The sequence below is a fragment of the Sarcophilus harrisii genome, chromosome 5 (assembly GCF_902635505.1).
Source record: "Sarcophilus harrisii chromosome 5, mSarHar1.11, whole genome shotgun sequence".
Taxonomy (NCBI): domain Eukaryota; kingdom Metazoa; phylum Chordata; class Mammalia; order Dasyuromorphia; family Dasyuridae; genus Sarcophilus; species Sarcophilus harrisii.
Window position 1 is genome coordinate 200,957,634 of NC_045430.1, and position 19,806 is coordinate 200,977,439.

The window sequence follows — 19,806 nt, forward strand, 5'->3', positions numbered from 1 at the left end:
AGCCAAACTCACCGTTTTCTCTCAAATTCGGTCCTTTCTCCGACTTTCTGTCCGCGGCGCTTTCTTTCCTCTCATATCTTTTAATTACTTGCTAAATGCTGTTACTCGACCTCCACGAAACCTGCCCCATCCATCTTCTCTGCTCCGTTCCCGCTACCGCTGACCTTCCAAAAGTCATGGCCTAGTAGGGGTCCCCACCTTCGTCCTGTACCACCCCTCCATCAACTTGCCATGGCACTAAAAATAATGTCAGCGATGCCGGTGCCTCTCTCTCCGAACCCCTCAGTGACTATTACTGAATGAGAAGAGTTGGATTGGCTGGCACTCGGGGCTCTCTCTGACAGCCTTACTGCTCCTGGAACGTGAATTCATATTCACAGAATTCAATCTCTTCTCATCTCCCCCTGGCTTCATGTCTCAGCTAAAATGCTGCCTTCTAGAAGAAGCTTCTCCTGACCCCCCTTACTTCTAGTGCCTTCCCTATTATCTCCGATTTAATACATTGTGTTTGTACATAATTGTTCGGGGTATTCAGGAAGACTAGCACCTCTAATGGGAGAGCCTGAGATCCTATTTGGTATCCACCTCCCATTCAGTTCTCATCAATTGTTCCAAGCTATAGCATAATAAAACATCTCAAATAGATGGGTTAAGTCAGGTTGAGAGTAACCAACAGGCTTATTAGTATGGAAAATGTGAAGACTTCCCCCAGCAGAATGGGCAGACAACAATGTGTTGGAATGGCCATGATGGCTGAAGAAGGGTGGCTAAAACTAGGTTAGATATCAAAGACACCAAGGTCATCCACTGCATCCACTCCGCGATCACAGCTTGTTCATCCTGGGATTTCCCTTTGCCCCTGGTCTCACAGTGAAAGCTCTGCCATTATGGCCCTTTCTTCTGATAGTTCCTCCCAGAACTTTTATTTCAAGGAAAATGTGCGGTCAGTAATAGCTTCATTCTTCATTTCCTCCACAAATTCCTTCCCCAGATTGTTCCAATTTCTTATGGGTTGTCTTCCCTCCCCAACTACCATTAGAATGTAAGCTTCTTAGGACAGAAGACAACCTTTTTATAGTATCAACAGCACTTAGCGCAGTGCCTAGAATTTAGTGAAGTGCTTAATGAAAATTTGCAGTTGCTGTTGTAAATGCATAGGACTCAAAGAAAAGTATTCTCTACCTTCAAGGAACTTACATTCTGTTGGACCTACTTCATCAAATCTATAACCTAGCTTAAGTCCCTGATGATCCTAGACCACTGTGAGCTCTCTATCATTCCTCTGATCATTTAATAACTCGTTATTAAACCCTGCGCAGAGCATTGGGGAAGAAGGAAAGACAATTAAAGCATGATTCCTAACTTGAGCCTGTAATGTACCAGAAAAGATATGGCATGTAAACCAATATGTATAGCTGTGCTATCCCTATACATCTAAATGAAATATGAAAAATGAACATGCAAAGACCAAGGAAGAAGTATTATCAATTCCTCTGGAACATATGCTCTGTAGTATTCATTTAACCCTTGGGCTATACCACTTTGTATTACTGTTTTATGTGTATGCACTACTAAAAATTCATTTCCCAGTGCTGAGCACAATACTCTACACATATACATCCAACAAATATTTCTTGATGATAGTGGCTGTGCAATCAGGTCATTGGCTTCAGTGGTTTCCAAGATGGGGATTACAGCTTCATGACGGGCATGACTCCAAAGGGTAGATGAGCAGCCAGATTTCTCTAACACAGCTATACTTCTGCACTCATTATCCACCTGCAGGCCTTCCTCTGTTCCCTCCCACTGTGTCAGTTCCTGATCTCCCCCATTTCTGTATTAGACATCGCCCTTCAGAGCAGTTATAACCTAACAAGAAGTGGGGACCCACAGTAGAAATTCCTGTCCCATCCCCAGCATACCCACCTCTTGCCCCATAAATGATCTAATAGCTGTTGCAAAAACTCCTAGAAGGTAAGTCCGCACTTCCAGGTAGTGACCAATAAGGAAAAATCCCACAGTCTCCCTTTTGTTTTGCACTGAGGACAGAGAATGAGCAGACATGCAGTCGTTTCAATCTGTATTATCTTCCCTCAAAAAACCCCACTCCTCTTTCAAATGTTTATCACTTTTTTTTTTTCAGGTATCCAGGTTTGAAATCTAACTTCTCCCTTTCACTAATCCACATACCCAGTTTTCAAATCTTATCATTTCTTTTTCAACAACATGATCACTTCTCCATTTGCACAGCTATACCTTATCACTCGAATATACCTTATAATTAGATATACCTTATCTATCATTTGTTCTGTTAAAATGGCTTCCTAGTTGATTTATTTCACTTTTTCAGGCCTTTCTCCACTCTATTCTCACCTGCTGAAGTGATTTTCCAAATGGTGAGGTCAAACTATAGCAATAGTTTTACCAAAAATTCCAATGCCTTCCTGTTGCCTCTGGGATCAAATATAAAATCCTCTGTTTGGCGTTTGAAACTATATTCAACATGATGCAAATCCACCTTTCCAGGCTTATTATAATTCTGGAACTTTATGTTTCATTTAAATTCACCACCTTGCTAGGAATGGAAACACAGCTAAAACATTCAAATATGAATTAAGAAAAATAGGTACTGTATTGGGTATCCAGAGCATGTGCAGGCGCTATCAGATTGTTCAGCAGATGGATCCTCTTCATGTCAAAATTGCTTCCGGTAAAATGCTGATGACATGTAAGGAAAGTGCCTTGGAGAAGTGTGTGGTATACAAAGACATTCTGTAATTGGCTCATCTAATCACATGAAGTGAAGTGGAGACACCTTGGTTGGTTTCAGAGACATGTAAAAATCTCAACATCCAACACTACCTCTTTTTTTTTTTTGACCTCAATTACTCTCACATGATCTTGGGGACTTTTGCATAGGTTTTCTAGTAAATCTCAGGCTCTTCTCTGAGTCATGTGGTCCCTGAGAAATAATCCTGAATCTGGCTTCTGCATTTGTTCTTTTCCAAAGGACTTGAGCCTCTTTGACCTTGTAAGTTTGGAAGTTATGGAGAATATCTTTGTACTTAATGTTCCAGGATCTTAGTTCTAGGCCATGTTGTACCAATTTATGCCCTGATGAGCAGAGTAACCTTTTCAACCCTAGTTCAGCGGTGACTAAGATAAGTATAGTACTTGTCCATTATGAATGCGGCCTTTGGATGTGAACTGAATAGGACCAATATTATGTAGGAATTGACTTAAGTTTTGAGCCAATTCCCCATAAGAATGAAGTGGTTAAGTGGAACTGGAACACTGCTCACAGGTTCCTAACAATGAGAGCAGTAGAGCTAGTGGAAGCTCAGTCCAATGGTGGTAGAGAAAAGACAGCCCCTGGAATCTCTTGAGATACTCTGGAATGCTGAGAAGTAGCCTGATTGGCTCTAAGAGAGGGACAGATTGTGCACATTTAACATGGCATATAACATTTATTACATAGAGAAGAATGGGTCTAGTTTGTTCATTATTTTTTATAGAGCAATAATATTCCATTATCTTCATATACCATAACTTATTCAGTAATTCCCCAATTGATGGGCTTCTACTCATTTGCCAATTCTTTACCACCACAAAAAGAGCTGCTACAAACAGTTCTGCATATGTGGATCCTTTGCCCTCCTTTATGATTTCCTTGGGATACAGACCCAATAGTGGCACTGTGGGGTTAAAGGGTATGCACAGTTTGATAGCCCTTTGGATATAGTTCCAAATTGCTCTCCAGAATGGCTGAATGATTTCACAACTCCATCAACAATGCATCAATGTCCCAATTTTCCCACATCTCCTCCAACATTTATCATCTTTTCCTGTCATCTTAGCCAATCTAAGAGGTGTGAATGGTGGGACCTCAAAGTTGTTTTGATTTGCATTTCTCTAGTTAATGATTTATAACATTTTTTGTATGACTATAAATGGCTTTAATTTCTTCAACTAAAGATTGTCTGTTCATAACCTTGGACCATTTTATCAATTGGGGAATGACTTGTGTTCTTACAAATTTGACACAGTTCTTTATGAAATGAGGCTTTTATCAGAAATACTAGCTGTAAATCCTCCCCCCCCCCGCCCCCAGTTTTGTGCTTCCCTTCTAATTTTGGCTATATTGGTTTTATGCAAAAACTTTTTAATTTAATGTAATTAAAGTTATCCATTTTGCATTTCATAATGTTCTCTAGTTCTTTGACTATAAATTACTCCCTTCTCCAAATAACTGATAGGTAAACTAGCCCTGGCTCTCCTAATTTGCTTATATTGTCACCCTTTATGTTTAAATTATGTACCCATTTTGGCCTTATTTTAGTATAGGGTGTGAGATGTAGGTCTATCCTGAGTTTCTGACATATTATTTTTTCAATTTTGCCAGCAATTTTTATGGAATAGTGAGCTCTTATTCCAGAATCTGAGTTTTGGAGTTAATCAAATGCTAGATTAATATAGTCATTGATTATTGTGTCACGTAATCTGACATCTAAACTATTCGACTAATCCACCACTCTATTTCTCAGCCAGTACCATACGTTTTTGATGACTGCTGCTTTATAGAATTTTAGGTCTGCTACTGTTTAAGCATGTACCATGAACATAGCATCTCTATTTCTTTGCCTCTTGGATTTGTCTTCCTTGATCTTAGGTGAATTAGTTTTGAAAGGAACATAACAGATTACCATTTTGTGAGTTTTAAAAGACTAGAAAAGCCACCAGAAGCCTTGCCAAAGGATTCAGGTAACACTGTCAATAGTTGCAGTGGCTGAGTCAAATAGAGACTTCAAAGTAGCCAAAAGGCTATTGTCTGCAAGCAAGAGAGCAATTCATTCATATGCTGCACCTAGAAATGAACTTATTGGGAATTCCATGGAGAGAGAAAAAAGACTCTTGGGGTCAGGAAGCACCTCTCCCTCCACAGAGGGAGGAATATTTTGAAGCCACCTCAAGTTTACTTAGGCTCCTCAGGACCAAAGAGAGAACCCCAGTTCAAAGGATATTACTGTATGTTACTTCTTGTAGCTTCTCAACTAATTTTCCTTGGTAAAAGTTAATTGGTATTAAGTGGTCAATTGGCTTTTGAGGGAACATATTAGATGAGGACTCCTGAGTTATAGTACTAGAGAAAACTCAGTAGTCCTTTGGGGTTAGAACTCTAAGAGGAAAATAGTCTAAATCATATTATTTGGATCCACCCCGCTGGTGTATGAGTTGGGAGAATGAGCCCAGAGCTTGTGCTACACTTAAACCCAGGTATCAGGAAGACTAGGAAGTAGCCAATACTGGAAATAACAAAAGATCATCAGATCCTGCTTTTTCATGAGAGTAAAATTTCAGAAATAGTTACATCATTTGAGAGATTGGATGGCAAAATACAGTAGAAGAAGCTGATGTCTATGTAATTGAAAATGCTATACTTTTAGTTTTTGATAAGACTGAAACCTACCTTTGCAATAATGAAGATAATTGTAAATTATCATTCAAATGCAAACTATAATCAAATAACCTGAAGAATGCTGAGTATTAAGACCTGTGAGTCTGTCATTCGATTCCTTCTTCCAAACTTTTTAAATGAGAGGAATTCCAAGAGTATAGGAACTTTAAATTCCATAGGACAAATAAATCTTGGTACATATCTGTAAAGAGGACAGTTGTTCCTAAATCAAGGCAAGTAGAGCAAAAGGGGTCAGGATTTTTCTGTCAGCTTTTGATAAGAAAACCCATATGTAGCCAGCTCTCAGTCATCACCAAGGAACAATGAGTGTTCTTATGGTATAGTAGAAAAGGCATTAAATTTATATGCAAATGACTTAGGCTTTCTTCCATCAAAGCATTTCTCATGTGTACATCAAGATTATACAAGATCTCTTGAAAAATATAACAAAGATAGCTTTGTTCTACAATCCACTTGGTTCATTAATAGCAGGTGAAGCATAAAATAGGGAAACATTTCCTCAACAAAAGTGTTTGTTAGTTTCATGAAAATCCAGCACAAAGTCCAGATTAAGGAGTTGTTTCTATCAATGTTAAGGTCCTCTAGAGTATCTTGGTTTGTTTGTTTTTCCTGAGCTCCAGAAAATTACAGAGGCTCCTAGCTGAGATCCACAAATATTCTAAAGAGTTTGGCCTAATTATCCACTTAGAGAAAACCAAACAGCTAGAAAATAATCATTATCCAGACTATGATATACAATTGAATGGACCACCTCTGGAGCCCATCCATTAATATCTACCTTGTACTAGCACAGCAAGTGGACAAAAAATTGGGTCCAGAATTGAACAGGAAGAGAGTAGACTGGATTGCCTTTGGAAAATTGCAAAGTTCTTTTCCTGACTAGGAACTTCTCCCTTACACATTCATTTTTGAAATACCCATATCTATCTATTAACTTGAAATGTGCGACATTACAATGTCCGAAGAAATAAAAAAGAATAATGCCCTGAATAAAATGGAGGGAGATATAATAGGTATGAGCAGACTACAACACATTATGGAGAATTAAAAGCAGCAACAAAATAATACCATCAAATAAATGTATGACTGAAAAAGATGAACTGTTCAGGAGGCAAGACCAAGGAATAAACCAACGAACAACTCCAGGTGCTCTAGTGATGTCCTCGTGCCAAGAAAAAGTGAGTAAAACTCTTCAGAATGCTTCTGTAATGAATTTGTAGAAGATATGCCCAAGAGTTCATAATAGGTAAGGATGCGTTCAATTATTATGGTTGGATATAACATTCACATTGATGAGGTCACCAATCAACCAATAAACAAGCATCTGGAACAGGAACACAGATTAATAAATCTCCCACTATGTGCCAGGCACTGTGTCCTGTCCTAAGTTTACAGTCAATCAATGAAGACAACTGTACATATACACATATTTAAAAAAAAATGTAAAGTAATCTTAAGGAGAAGGCACCAGGAACTTGGGGGAGACAAGGAAAGGGCTACATGCTCATGTAAAAGGTACATGAGTTTGAGCTGAGTTTGGAAGGAAATGGATTCTAAAAGGCAGAGCTGAGGGAGGCATGTACAGGGGACAGTCTGTACAAGGGTATGAAAGAAGATGGAGGTGAGTAAAGGGATGAGGAAGGAAGAGGGGAGAGAAAAGGAAAGGAGGAAGGAGTGGCAAGAAGACGGGATGCATAAAAGGAGCTGCTTTAGGGCTGGGGAAGGGACGCGTGTCTTTCATATTTCTATACCTGGTCCTTAGAACAGAACTTGGCGCCTTTGTTGTTCAGTCACCTCCAGATCTTTGTGACCCTGGGACCACACCAGACCACACTTACAGCTAGTGTCTGAGGCTGCACCCTCCGAGTCCCCCCCACTTAGTACTCCGTCTGGGCCTAATACATCTTGTGGGTTGGTCCGAAGCGTTTACATTACGGAAAGTGGATGAGTTGGGGAAGCAGTGGGGCGGGGAAAGGGAAACGGGAGGAAGAAGCACAAGGCCAGTGACCGGGCCCAGTAAGTAAGAGCTCTCCTCCTGCGCCGAGCGCGTCCTCGGGGAGATGCTCTGTCCCCGGCAGGGCGCGCTGTCCCGACCTCGGAGCTCGGGCTTCGGGGGCGCGCGGCCCCCCGCCGGGCTGTCCCCTCCCGGGCTCTGTCCCCACAGCGCGGAGCTGAGCCGGGCTCGCCACCAGCACCTCGCGGGAGCGGCTCTTCCCCGCGGCCACGAGCACCCGCGGGAGCGGCTCTCCCCCGCGGCCACGAGCACCTCGCGGGAGCGGCTCTCCCCCGCGGCCGCGAGCACCCGCGGGACTGGCTCTCCCCCGCGGCCACGAGCTCCTCGCGGGAGCGGCTCTCCCCCGCGGCCACGAGCACCCGCGGGAGCGGCTCTCCCCCGCGGCCACGAGCACCCGCGGGAGCGGCTCTCCCCCGCGGCCACGAGCACCCGCGGGAGCGGCTCTCTCCGCGGGGCCGCGCTGTTCTCGGGGATGCTCTCACGGAGCTGAGCTGCCGTCCGGACTGCTCGCTCCCCACGGGGATCCTCTGTCCCCAAGGTCCGCCCCGGGCTGCACGGCCCCGAGGACAGGCCCGCCGGCCTGCTCTGCCCTCTAGGAGCCGATCTGGCTGTCCTTGAGAGGCTGGACTGTCATCCGGAGGTGCTTTGGCCCCACTGGCAGTTGCTGTTCTGTCCTTAAGGGAGATGAGCTAGCTGTCTGTTCTCTGAGGTGCTCTGACCCGCTGATCCCGGCGGTCCCGAAGGGGGGCGCTGTTCCTTGTGGGGCGTACTGTCCCAGCAGGGCCTCTCTATCCTCCTGGAGCATGCGTCTCGGAGCCCAGAGAGAGCCATAGAGAGGGCTGGCTCCCGGAGCCAGCGGCCGGATGCGGTCACCATAGTGACCGGGGAAGCGGAAGAGGAAGGAGCGGGCCCAGGGGGCTGTGAGGTGGCAGCGGCGGCAGTAGCGGAGCCGGCAGGTCTCCCGGACTCGGGGTCTGGTTCGTTCGTGTGTGGCGGCCGGAATCCGGGGTTGGGCACCCTCTGGAACAGCGCCAGGTCCTCTCCTCTCCCTGCTCGGGATCCCCCTCCCCAGGGGGTGTGGAAATTAGGCCTCTGCGGCCCCCCCAAGGTAGGCAGATCCGGGTCCTCAACAAGTCGGAGGCCGATCCCTCCCCGGGCTGGTGGGGCCGGGACCGAGCTCGCTTCGCCTTGGGCTCCCTGGGAGGAAGCGCGCTGCTTCTCCGGAGCGTCTGCCCAGCCTTAAAGCCCTACTTGTCGGGATCCCCCTCCTTTTGCCTTCTCTCTGCCCCTTCCAAAAGGGGTTTTCTTTTCTTCAAAAAGAAAAACGGGGGGAGAAAGTAAGTGACTGCAAATTGCTCTTATTCTGCGGCTTCTTGCCCAGCGCTCCCCGACAGAATAAGTTTTCGCGTGTCCCGGGCCCCCGCAAGCTCATCTTTTGTGCCTGCGCGGACCGGGACTTAGTCCCGCTTCTGCGAAGTAGAAGCGCACCCCCTTTTGATGTACGTCCCTCCGAAGCTAGCTGAGCCAGGCTTGCCCCCGCCCGGAGAGCCTTCCTTCCCCGCCCGTGCTTTCCGAGGCGCGCCCAGGCCTGCTCGCGTTCCCTGGGCTAAAGCTGGAAGGGAGCTTAACCTCTTCCAACCCTCTCCTTCTACTGACAAGTAAAGCAAGGCCCATGGGGGATTGAAGGCACTTTTTAAAATCACCCCTCTCTTAAGCGGCCCCGGCTTTATAGGGACAAGAACTCATGCAGCAAGAACTACCGGAACCGGCTCTTCCTTTTCCCTCAAAAAAAGGACCAGGCGACACTATTCTTTGCAGCGCGCCTTTAGGGATGCCGGATTCCAGGGAGGCACCACCTGCCACTGAGCTCTTTTGAGGCAGCAGACAGTATGAGGGCTCAGTCAGCAAACTCGCCTACCTCATCCGGGTCCCTGTCCTCAGATGCGGAGTATTAGTAGCTCTAGGCCGCCTTGTCCTTGTGGGCTACCCTTTTCCCCACGTCCCGAAAGGGAGGCCGCGGAGAGCCAGACTTTCTCTCGTGGATCAATCTTGACCAGTAGAGTATTCTAGGGCATGGCTGATCTAGAACCTGGAACTCCGCAAGGTAGGCAGATCTGGATCGAGGCAGAGGTTAGTTATTGTGGGTGGTGACTCTTGATTTGAAGTGCCATGAATCTCTCCTCCTGTCCTTCTTTCACCTCTTCTAGCCAGCGCTTGCACTAAGTCTAGATTGCAGGGGTTTATGGTCCTCACAACTTCCTTGTATCGGGACCAGGAATCTAGTTCTTTAAGTTTTGACTTCTCATCTTTCGTCAAAAGACCAAAAGCTGTGATCTCAGCTGTGCTCCCTTGTCAAGCTAACTGCGGGCTTAATTGCTTCCTGTTCAGGAGTTAGATTTTTCTGCTCCGACAGCTGGAGAGTCCGGGGCTAGAAAATAAAGCCCAGGGTAGGCCCAAGGGAAGCTTCCCAGCTCTGCTTTTGTCTTGAACTTCTCTGGTAAATGCTGGACCTTGGAGGCATACCTATTCTGCTGTTCTATTCACCACATTGACTCCAGATTCCTTATTTAAAACGTCAAATTTAGCATTGCTCCCAGCTAAATAATTTTCAGCCCAGTTGATCTTCGGGGCTGTGCCCCTTATTAGGAAAAGGCATCACTGCCCCAGGAAGCACCATCATGCGACTGAGCTCCCTTCTGGCTTTGCTGCGACCCGCGCTACCCCTCCTCCTAGGACTGTCCTTAGGGTGCAGCTTGAGCCTCTTACGGGTCTCCTGGATCCAGGGTGAGGGTGATGACCCCTGTGTGGAGACTTTGGGGGAACTTGGGGGGTCACGGAAGCTGGATTCAAGGAACCAGCTTGGCCAGAGTGATGAAGACTTCAAGCCACGGATTGTTCCGTACTACAGAGATCCCAATAAGCCATACAAGAAGGTGCTCAGGTGAGAGTTGCTCTGTATGGTCCTTAAGATGCCAGATCCCTATTTTGGCTTTGTAAGAGGCCAAATCTCTAAGCTTCTTGAAGGAAGAGGGATATCTAATTCACCTTCAGTAAAGCCATAAAAAACACAGTGTTGGATACTCAGTCATACTTTTTTTTTTTTTTTTTTTGGTCCAGACCCATAATTTCATCAGTGTTAGGAAGTCCCAATGTGAAAATTCCCTCCGGTGAAGCAGATTGCCAAAGAGTAGTCTTAGAGAGCTGCCAGGGGCACTGAGAAGTTAACTGATTGATCTGTGGGCACACTGCAGATTTGTACGGTACAAGACCTAACCCAAGCTTCCTGATTCTATTACACCGGGGTGCCTCTCTGTCAGGGAATAGGCTATTGACTGGCAATAGAGATGGTCTCCTCTACCTTCTTTCCTAGACTAGGCTACAGGTAGTGTAATCTGGAGGATAAACTCTATCTAAGAGGGTTCTGGAGAGTTGAGGAGGTGGTCCTTTGACTTCGGTGGTCTCTCTGCAGGACACGGTATATCCAGACGGAGCTGGGCTCTCGAGAAAGGCTGCTCGTGGCTGTCCTGACCTCCCGGGCCACACTGTCCACACTAGCAGTGGCCGTGAACCGCACTGTGGCCCACTACTTTCCTCGGCTACTGTATTTCACAGGGCAGAGAGGTGCCAGGGCACCAGCTGGGATGCAGGTGGTGTCCCACGGGGATGAGCGCCCAGCCTGGCTCATGTCCGAGACCCTGCGCCACCTCCACACGCACTTTGGCGCTGACTATGACTGGTTCTTCGTGATGCAAGATGACACCTACGTCCAAGCTCCCCGCCTGGCTGCACTGGCCGGCCACCTTAGTATCAACCAGGACCTGTACCTGGGTCGGGCCGAGGAGTTCATTGGTGCAGGGGAGCAGGCCCGGTACTGTCATGGTGGTTTTGGCTACCTGCTGTCCAGGAGCCTCCTGCTCCGGCTGCGGCCCCACCTGGATGGCTGCCGCGGAGACATCCTCAGTGCCCGTCCTGATGAGTGGCTTGGGCGCTGCCTGATTGACTCGCTGGGCATCGGCTGTGTTTCTCAGCACCAGGTACTGCCCTCCCTATAACTTCAGGCTCGGGGAGGCTCTCAGAGTCTTCCGAGTGAACCCGGAGCCTCAGTCAATTGATCTCTACAGAAGATGCTGTCAATGCAACCATTAGCTTAGCAGCTACTTGCATTTTCAGCAAAAGCCATCCCTGCTTCCAATCTGTCTTTGCATCAATTTGCACCTCCCCAGCAATAGTCATAAAACTTCAGAGACAACAAAATTCTTAGCAAAAAATTAGGCCCCTGACCAATAGAGGTAGGAACAATATCGAACAGATGAGAATTTGCTAGACATGGTCTCTACCAGAGAAAAACTATCTTTTCCCCTTAATGAACAAATGTGTTCTTTTCCTACAGAGAACGAGCTATTATTACACATTCAGCCCTCTCTTGAAAAAAAGGGAAAGTTCCTGGATATGTTGCGCCCTCCTAGCCGTGAAAGATGGGGTTATTCCTTGGGAAAATAGGAGGCCTATTGAAGGGAATGGAGCATTCTTAGCTGCTGTTCTCTCCTTTCTGAGATCAGCACGTGGGACTCAGAACTGAGTTTGAGGTACAAGCAGGAGTGAATTTATAGTCCCTGTCTTCCACCTTGTTTAGAGCACCAAGGATGAGTAACCCAGAAGGTAGGGGACTCTTCAAGTAGCAGTGGGGAAGTCTGCACCCTTCTTGCATGTTTAGAATCCTGTGGGGATATTTCCACCAGAAAGGAGACATTTTCCTCTCTAATCCCTCTAGGGGCAGCAGTATCGCTCTTTTGAGTTGGCCAAAAACAGGGACCCAGAGAAGGAAGGAAGCTCAGCATTCCTAAGTGCTTTTGCTGTTCACCCTGTCTCTGATGGGACACTCATGTATCGGCTACACAAGCGCTTCAGTGCGCTAGAGTTGGATCGGGCCTACAGTGAGATAGAGCAGCTGCAGGTGAGTCCGAAAAGTGGGATAGCCTGCACACACAGGGAGATGGGAGAGGAAGGAATTGAAAGGGGGAGCAATGGGCAAGGCTGGAATTTAACGGAAGATGGTGACCAGATCTGTTTGTTGACCATCCTCACGGGAGGAGGACAGAAAGAGAAAACTACTGGGTGGGCCCAAGGACTGTATCTGAGGTTATGTGAGGAGTCAGAGGGATTTCAAGCCAAGGGAGAGTTGGTTACAGGAATGTTTTGTACTTTGTCAGGCAGAAGGTTGGCAGTTGCTTATTTAGAAGAGAAGCTTTTGTTCCTGTTCCTGGAGATTTATGAGCTCTAGAAATGTCCAAAAGAAACAAGGCTCTGAGACCAGATGTGATAGTTAATGTACACATGTGGGGCGAGGTGGTGGAAACTCTATAGAAAGTAAATGGAGACAAAGGAGAGGCAAGAACGGGGGCTGGCCGTACTAGGGATGTTACTGGGTTTGGGAATGAGGGAGAAAAGTTGTTACAGTTTATATCTTTCTAGTCCTCTTGTTCAAAACAGTTCATTTCTCTTATCTGACTCTCAGAACAATTCTATGCAGCAGATAAGGATTTGTCTCATCTCCTATTTTACAGATGGAGGGAAAAGGTTTCATGATTTGCCTAAATTTCTGTGGCCAGTGAATGGTAGGGCCAGGCCTGAAACTCGGGGATCCCTGCTCTTAGGTAGATAAGAGCATTTGGGCTTAGAAAGGCCTGGCCACATAAGGCCCACCTCACTTACGGGTTATGGTTTCTCTCTCTAGGCACAGATCCAGAACCTGACAGTGCTGACCCCCGAGGGGGAAGCGGGGGTAAGCTGGCCAGTGGGGCTCCCTGCCCCTTTCACTCCACGGTCGCGCTTTGAGGTCCTGGGCTGGGATTACTTCACAGAGCAGCACATCTTCTCCTGTGCAGATGGGGCCCCAAAGTGTCCCCTCCGGGGGGCCAGCAGGGCAGACGTGGGCGATGCCGTGGAGACGGCCCTGGAGCAGTTGAATAGGCGCTACCAGCCCCGCCTGCGCTTCCGAAAACAGCGGCTCCTCAATGGTTACCGCCGCTTTGACCCGGCCCGGGGCATGGAGTATACTCTGGACCTTCTTTTGGAGGCCGTGACCCAGCGTGGGCACCGCCGAGCCCTGGCACGAAGGGTCAGCTTGCTCCGGCCATTGAGCCGAGTGGAGATCCTGCCTATGCCTTATGTCACCGAGGCTACCCGGGTCCAGCTGGTGCTGCCACTGCTGCCTACAGAGGCCGCCGCTGCCCCGGCCTTCCTGGAGGCCTTTGCAGCCGGCGTCCTGGAGCCCCGGGAGCATGCTCTATTGACCTTGCTGCTGGTCTACGGGCCGCGGGAAGGCGGTCGGGGGGCTCCCGACCCCTTTGCGGGGGTGAAGGCGGCAGCGGCCGAGCTGGAGCGCAGACACCCCGGGGCCCGCCTGGCCTGGCTTGCTGTGCGAGCCGAGGCGCCCTCCCAGGTACGGCTCATGGACGTGGTCTCCAAAAAACACCCGGTAGACACACTCTTCTTCCTCACTACCGTCTGGACCAGGCCCGGGCCTGATGTTCTCAACCGCTGCCGCATGAACGCCATCTCAGGCTGGCAGGCCTTCTTCCCCGTCCACTTTCAGGAGTTCAACCCTGCGCTGGCCCCAGTGAAGCCCCCCCCGGGGCCTCCTGGGGCGGGCCCTGACCCTCCCTCCCCAGCCGGGCCCGATCAACCCCGGGGGGCCTCTGCCGGGGGCCGATTTGACCGGCAGGCCTCTTCGGAGGGGTGCTTCTACAATGCTGACTACTTAGCAGCTCGAGCCCGGCTGGCCGGGGAACTGGCTGGACAGGAAGAGGAGGAAGCCCTGGAGGGGCTGGAGGTGCTTGACGTTTTCCTACGCTTCTCAGGGCTGCACCTTTTTCGGGCAGTTGAGCCGGGCCTGGTGCAGAGATTCTCACTGAGGGACTGCAGCCCGAGACTTAGTGAGGAGCTCTACCACCGCTGCAGACTCAGCAACCTGGAGGGCCTGGGTAGCCGGGCCCAGCTGGCCATGGCCCTATTTGAACAAGAGCAGGCCAACAGTACCTAATCCACTGCTGTGTACACTGGTACTTCCTCATCCCTTCCCTTCTGCTGCCTTTGCCCCAGGAAGGGCAAAGCAAGATGGTCTGAGACAGATGGAGAAATTGTTACTGTATTTTTTTTAAATGAGAAAATATTATTAAAAGTTTCTTCTACTAAATTCTTGTTAGATCTGGACTCAGGGCTGAGAGAAAGGACACACTTTCCCAATTCCCAATAAGTACACAGTTACTGATAGCTGAATGACCTTTAATTTGGTGCCCCCAGCCCCATGTGGAAAATTAGTCTGGAGTGATGTAACAGCCCAGGGGGAGGTCCCTGGGGGTAGGGGGTGGGAAGGAGGCAGGGGACCCGGCCCTGGAAGTCCATGGTGGTGTCTGGTCCGAGGAGGTGACCCTAGGTGTTGCGTACACCCAAGGATTGCTCCAGTTCCTGCCTGCGCTGTTGGATCTGCAGAAAGGAAGAGCAGGACTGGGTGCAGCATCCCTGGGGAGGGAGAGCCCACCCACAGGTACACTGGCCACCTCGCCACGGGGGAAATCCTGGGAGCAAGTATCCTGACTTTAGATGGAAGCAGGGAAGTTACTGCATCGTGGGATCTGAAGAGGGACAGATTTCCCCATAGGGAAATAGCAAAGATTTCTCTGGGCGGGGTTCTCTCTCTTTTTTTTTTTTTTTAAACTTGCCCTGAAATGGAGGGGATGGGGAAAAGAAAGAGTGTAGATAGTTGGAACTGTTGTGCTACCTTGCAGTAGAAGTAGCGGCTGACAGCTTCCTGGGACCAGGGCTGGTGGTAGAACTCTGCCCGACGTTCCTCCTCGGGATTTCCTGCTACATCGGTCATTACCTGGAAGGGAGCACAGGAGTCAGCTTCCCAGCCCAGAACCAACTTCCTAACACTCAGAATCTGCCCAAGTCTCTCTCATTCCCTACACTCACAGCCCCTGAGCTTTTCCTCCACTTTCTTACCTTAAGGTCCCGACTCTGGGAGCGGAGAAGGTCTTGGACGTAGCCTTTGGGGTCTCTGGAGAAACTCAGCATGAAGTCCCTCTGAATCTTGAGCTGGTTTATAGACTCAATGGTCTCATGGATCTAGAATAGAAAGAGAAGGGCTTTCTTATTCTGAAACCTGTCTCAGACAAAAGGAAAGTCAGGGGAGAGGGAGATAAGGCTTTTTTCTCCGCTTCCAGAAGCGAGCCCCACAAATCCTTTAACCCTTCTAAGATCTGGAGGAAGAGCACCAGTAGATGTTGAGGTTCAGCAAAAGGGAAATGTACTAGTAATGGTGTCACAATCTGCTCGCGCACCAGGAATTTCACTCTGTTCTCAGGTTTAACGCTGGATGCCAGCTCCAGGTCCCTACCTTACTGTCCAGGGCACTGATCTCCTGCTGGTTGGCTGTGGACAGAAGGAAGCTGCTCATCTGACCCTTCAGTGGCTCTTCCACCTCCACATCAATGTCATAACACGCCGTCTTCTTCTGGTCTGAGGGGTCCACACTGCCGGAAGAGAGACAGCCTTTAGGTTTGAGGGCCTGTCCCAAACCCAAGGGCCTAGGGGGCCGAAAGGGTCAGTGGGAAGCTGGGGAAAGACCAAAAGCCAGAGACGGGGAAGGGAAAGGAGCTGGAGAGCTCTGGCATGGGGAGGAAGAGAGGAACCGTCTCACCTGATGACATGGTTGATTACAATTGGGTCTGGGGGCAGAAGCAGGGCTGTGAGGCGCTGGGGGATTTCAGAGAATTTCAGCCGAGGACAGTCAAAGATCTGGGAGAAAGGTGGAGAGGGTAAAAAAGTTATCACCCTTTTGTGCTTGAGGATGTCAGGGTCTTTCAGTTTTCCAACTCCAGAGAAGCCCCCTTATGGAGGCCGAGACCAGCTATCATTACTCAGAAATGGGATATGATGAGAGGACAAAATCTACATCTGAGATCACCTTCTGAGACTATTTAAGAATATCCTATAGAATCCTTTGTTTTTCAAAATGCTTTTTATAGTATACATTGTATATTTTCCATGATAGTCCTATGGAGTAGCTGAGGCTGATATCTCTTTCAAAAGCAAAAAATAAAGCTCTAAGAGGAGGTGAAATCTGTTCAAGGTCACATAGCTCTTGGGGCTAGAAACAGGACACTTGACTCCTAGCCCCCGTGGAACCTGGGCTTCTAAAAAGCTAGAACTTTGGAGGGTTTTAGGTCTGGTTAAGGACACTCAGATGGTTTTAGTGCCTCGGGGCTCTGTCCACACGGCCATCATCTGCTGCTTCTTCCTCTACATGTGTGGCCTCCAATGAATAGCTACTTCTTGCCTTCCAGGAAGCTTGAATGAAGCCTGCACGTGGTAGGAGTTCAACAAATATCTGTTAAGTTAGTGAATGGTTTTATTTGATCCTTAATTCCCTTGAGCAGCGGGGAGAAGAGACAGCCTCCCCATTTGAAAGATGAAAAGGAGATTCCAGAGAGTTTTAGGTTCGAGTTACCTTCTTGGAAGCCTCTGTCCCTACTTGTTGCTCCCCAGAGCCCTGGATTCAGGGGAGAGGTTACCTGCTGGAAGTACTTGTCCCCATTGATGTACTCCTTGTCATGAGAATCCTGCAGCCGGTTTGTCTTTACGTACTGCCACAGGGCCTGGACGATGGCAGAGCGGCTCTGGGTGTGGAGCCCCAGCAGGCGGGCCAGGCGAGGATCCAGTTTGAACTGGGGGGGCTATGGCAAGAGGTGCGGGGGAGGACAAAGAGATGCAGCAGGGCCGACATTCTGGAACAGGGACCTCGGGGCTCAAAGGAAGGGACTCGCGAAGGCCGGCTGGAGCCTTTCCAAGGAGCCCACCCAGAGGTCTAAGGGGGCCCCTTCCCACAAGCGTGCGGTGTTAAGGTCAGGCAGGCAGGAGGGAGGAAGTACCTGGTAGTCCAACATAAGGAGTAAGGTACAGCGCACGCTCAGGTCCCCTGGGCGCTTTACCTGGAAGCCATCTGTCTCCTGTGTCGTGGGGGTCCGGTGCCACTGTGTGTGTGGGGGGAGAGCTAAGGTACCAGCGCAGGCCCGCCTGGATTTGGGGGTATTTGAGCTGCGGGAGGCCAGTGCCCAGGGCTGAATGCTGAGACTGGCGGGGACCTGCTGCAAGCTGCCTAGAGCACCCTGCCCAGGAGGCGCCTACTGTCCCTCAGGATGGAGCGCTGGGTGGAGGGGGCAGGACTGGGGGCTCCCAATAACTGAACATTTTTACTTAGGAACAAATGAAGGAAGAGCATCTCTCACCTCCACCAGGTGGTTGTCTGGGCCATAGAGGTCTTTGTCCAGCTCAATGACCAAACTCTTAAAGAAGGAAGAAAACTTCCGCTTCTGCTTGCTGGGCTGTGGGAGCACAACAGGGGCCGTGGGGGGGGGGGGGTAGAATAAGGCTGAGCTGGGGCAGGCAAGGGAGGGGCTATCAGGATGCAATCAGCGAGGGCTGATGGGGCAGCGAGAGCTGGGGCAGCCCCCCCTTCCTGGCCCTGGCCCTCCTCGGAAGCGCCCCGGTTCTCCACGTGCCCCCCCTGCTGAGGGTCCCCGATGTCTGGCGCAAACGGAGCTGCTCGGCGGAGACCCCTCCCAAGCCCACCCGGGACCGCGGGAAAGCCCGGGCCGGGACGTACGTCATCCAGCAGCTTCCCCTCCACCCGCAGCTCCCAGGAGGCGATGCTGCCGTCCGAGTCCTCGGCGTCCGGCTTCGCAGGGTTAAACGTGTTGGAGATGTAGAGGCGCAGCTTCCGCTTTTGCTGTGGGAGAAAGCGGCCAGCCCAGCCCTGAGCTCCGGGGGAGAGAGCCTGTGATCCCCGAGGCAGATAGTGCCCGGCAGGACTAACGCTGTATTCCTCAGGGAAGGTACCGGGTGTCCTCCTGCCCGGGACAGATGCTCTGATACCCGCCGGGCACGGGCCAGACTCCCCCGGAGCAGTTAATAACTAACCCCTGCAAGAGCCTGCACAAGTTGCAAAGCCCTTCTCAGACACGGCAGTAATTAAGCCTTGCTCAGGGGACCCTGAGAGGGATGCTTCGGGGGCCGTCCCCGGCCCGGACGGAACTGAAGCTCAGAGGCTAAGGTAACTAGTGTGAGGGCGGCCCCCCGCCAGTTAGGGTGAGGGGCCGGGAGGAAGCCGGGCCTCTCGGTTCTGATCCCGATCTCCGCCACATCCCCGCTGCCTCCCGTAACTAGTACTACGTGCTGGGGGGGGGTCCCCACTCCCAGGCCCACGACACCTTCATCGGCCTCTTCAGGGCTTCTTGGATGTCCACCCGCTTCCGCATGATGGTCTGGTCCAGCTTCCTCTCAAAAGCCAGCAGGTCCATGTAAGCCTGGGACTCGGGGACCAGCTCTCGGATCTGCAGGGAGGGGCAGAGAATTAGGGGCTCCCGCGCCCGGGGCTGCGAGGTGGGGCGCTCCACCTGAGGGCTTCAGTCCCTCCCGGGCACGAAGGGCCCGAGGCGAGGGCAGCCTCCGCCCGCAGAGAGCCCAGTGTTCGCCAGAAAAGGCTTCGCAAGTTAGGATAAGGGAGCGATCTGTCCTGTTCTGTCACCAGGGAAGGTGTGGGATCAGCCCGCAAACGGAGCCAGGCAGGAGAAAGCCCGCTTACTTTCCCCTTTACTTTGAAGTTTTAATGAGACATGATGGCTTCCTTAGTGGTCACTGTGAGCTGGGGCTCTTGGGTTCTTGAGAGAACTGAGGGAAGCTGCGGCCCGAGTTCTGAGGGCGGAGGGGGCCAGACCCCGGTCTCCCAGCGCACAGACGGCTGGCGTTGGGGTGACTGACAGACATCCTTGCGGGCTCCTACCCTTCACCGAGGAACAATTACCCTGTCCAGTCTCTTTGGGATCCTGTTCCTGCACTCCCAGCCAGTTTCTATGTCAGCTCTCTGAAGTGTTCTACTTCCCTGCTCAGCCCAGACCCCAGTTGTATTCTCCTTCCCGCTGCCCCCCAAAGCTTCAGGACCCCCTTCTTATTCCCAGGCTCTATTTCTGGATCCTTCAACTTCTACACGCTGAAATCCCACCTCCCCCAGCTCCAGTAAGCATTCTAGCCCCACAGATCTCTGCGTCTTTCCTCTGTCCCCCTCCCCCTTCCCAATCCACTGGCCTGGGGAGCCTCACTTCTTAATTAGCTTTTTAGAGAAAAAGTGAAAGTGACTGTGACGAAGAAGCTTTGGCCCGGAGGGAGGAGGGGGAGGTATCGCAGTGGGGGGGGGGGTTTGCAGCAGAGGAGGGGAGCAGAAAGGAAGGGGGGCAGGCAGGGGGGCTGCCGTGAAAGG

General features: G+C 50.1%; 2 protein-coding genes across 3 annotated transcripts in view; one reads left to right on the forward strand and one right to left on the reverse strand.

The window, feature by feature from the left end:
* The first annotated feature begins 8,613 nt into the window (after nucleotides 1-8,613).
* Nucleotides 8,614-14,679, forward strand: CHPF2 (chondroitin polymerizing factor 2). Its single transcript, XM_003772735.4, has 4 exons — nucleotides 8,614-10,431; nucleotides 10,960-11,524; nucleotides 12,262-12,444; nucleotides 13,225-14,679. Exons 1-4 carry the CDS (start codon nucleotides 10,169-10,171, stop codon nucleotides 14,530-14,532), a joined length of 2,319 nt encoding a protein of 772 aa, XP_003772783.3. The 5' UTR covers nucleotides 8,614-10,168; the 3' UTR covers nucleotides 14,533-14,679.
* An 80-nt stretch (nucleotides 14,680-14,759) lies between these two features.
* The window catches only part of SMARCD3 (SWI/SNF related, matrix associated, actin dependent regulator of chromatin, subfamily d, member 3), a 42,709-nt gene continuing 37,662 nt past the window's right edge, over nucleotides 14,760-19,806 (reverse strand). For both annotated transcript variants that reach the window (XM_031939453.1, XM_031939452.1), the window contains 10 exons: nucleotides 18,761-18,883; nucleotides 18,157-18,279; nucleotides 17,780-17,875; nucleotides 17,423-17,524; nucleotides 17,066-17,227; nucleotides 16,192-16,289; nucleotides 15,889-16,024; nucleotides 15,495-15,617; nucleotides 15,271-15,372; nucleotides 14,760-14,975 (listed from right to left, as the gene is read on the reverse strand). In XM_031939453.1, the coding sequence (XP_031795313.1) occupies nucleotides 14,922-14,975; nucleotides 15,271-15,372; nucleotides 15,495-15,617; nucleotides 15,889-16,024; nucleotides 16,192-16,289; nucleotides 17,066-17,227; nucleotides 17,423-17,524; nucleotides 17,780-17,875; nucleotides 18,157-18,279; nucleotides 18,761-18,883 (1,119 nt within the window). In that variant the 3' untranslated portion in view covers nucleotides 14,760-14,921. The remainder of the gene's footprint in view (nucleotides 14,976-15,270; nucleotides 15,373-15,494; nucleotides 15,618-15,888; nucleotides 16,025-16,191; nucleotides 16,290-17,065; nucleotides 17,228-17,422; nucleotides 17,525-17,779; nucleotides 17,876-18,156; nucleotides 18,280-18,760; nucleotides 18,884-19,806) is intronic.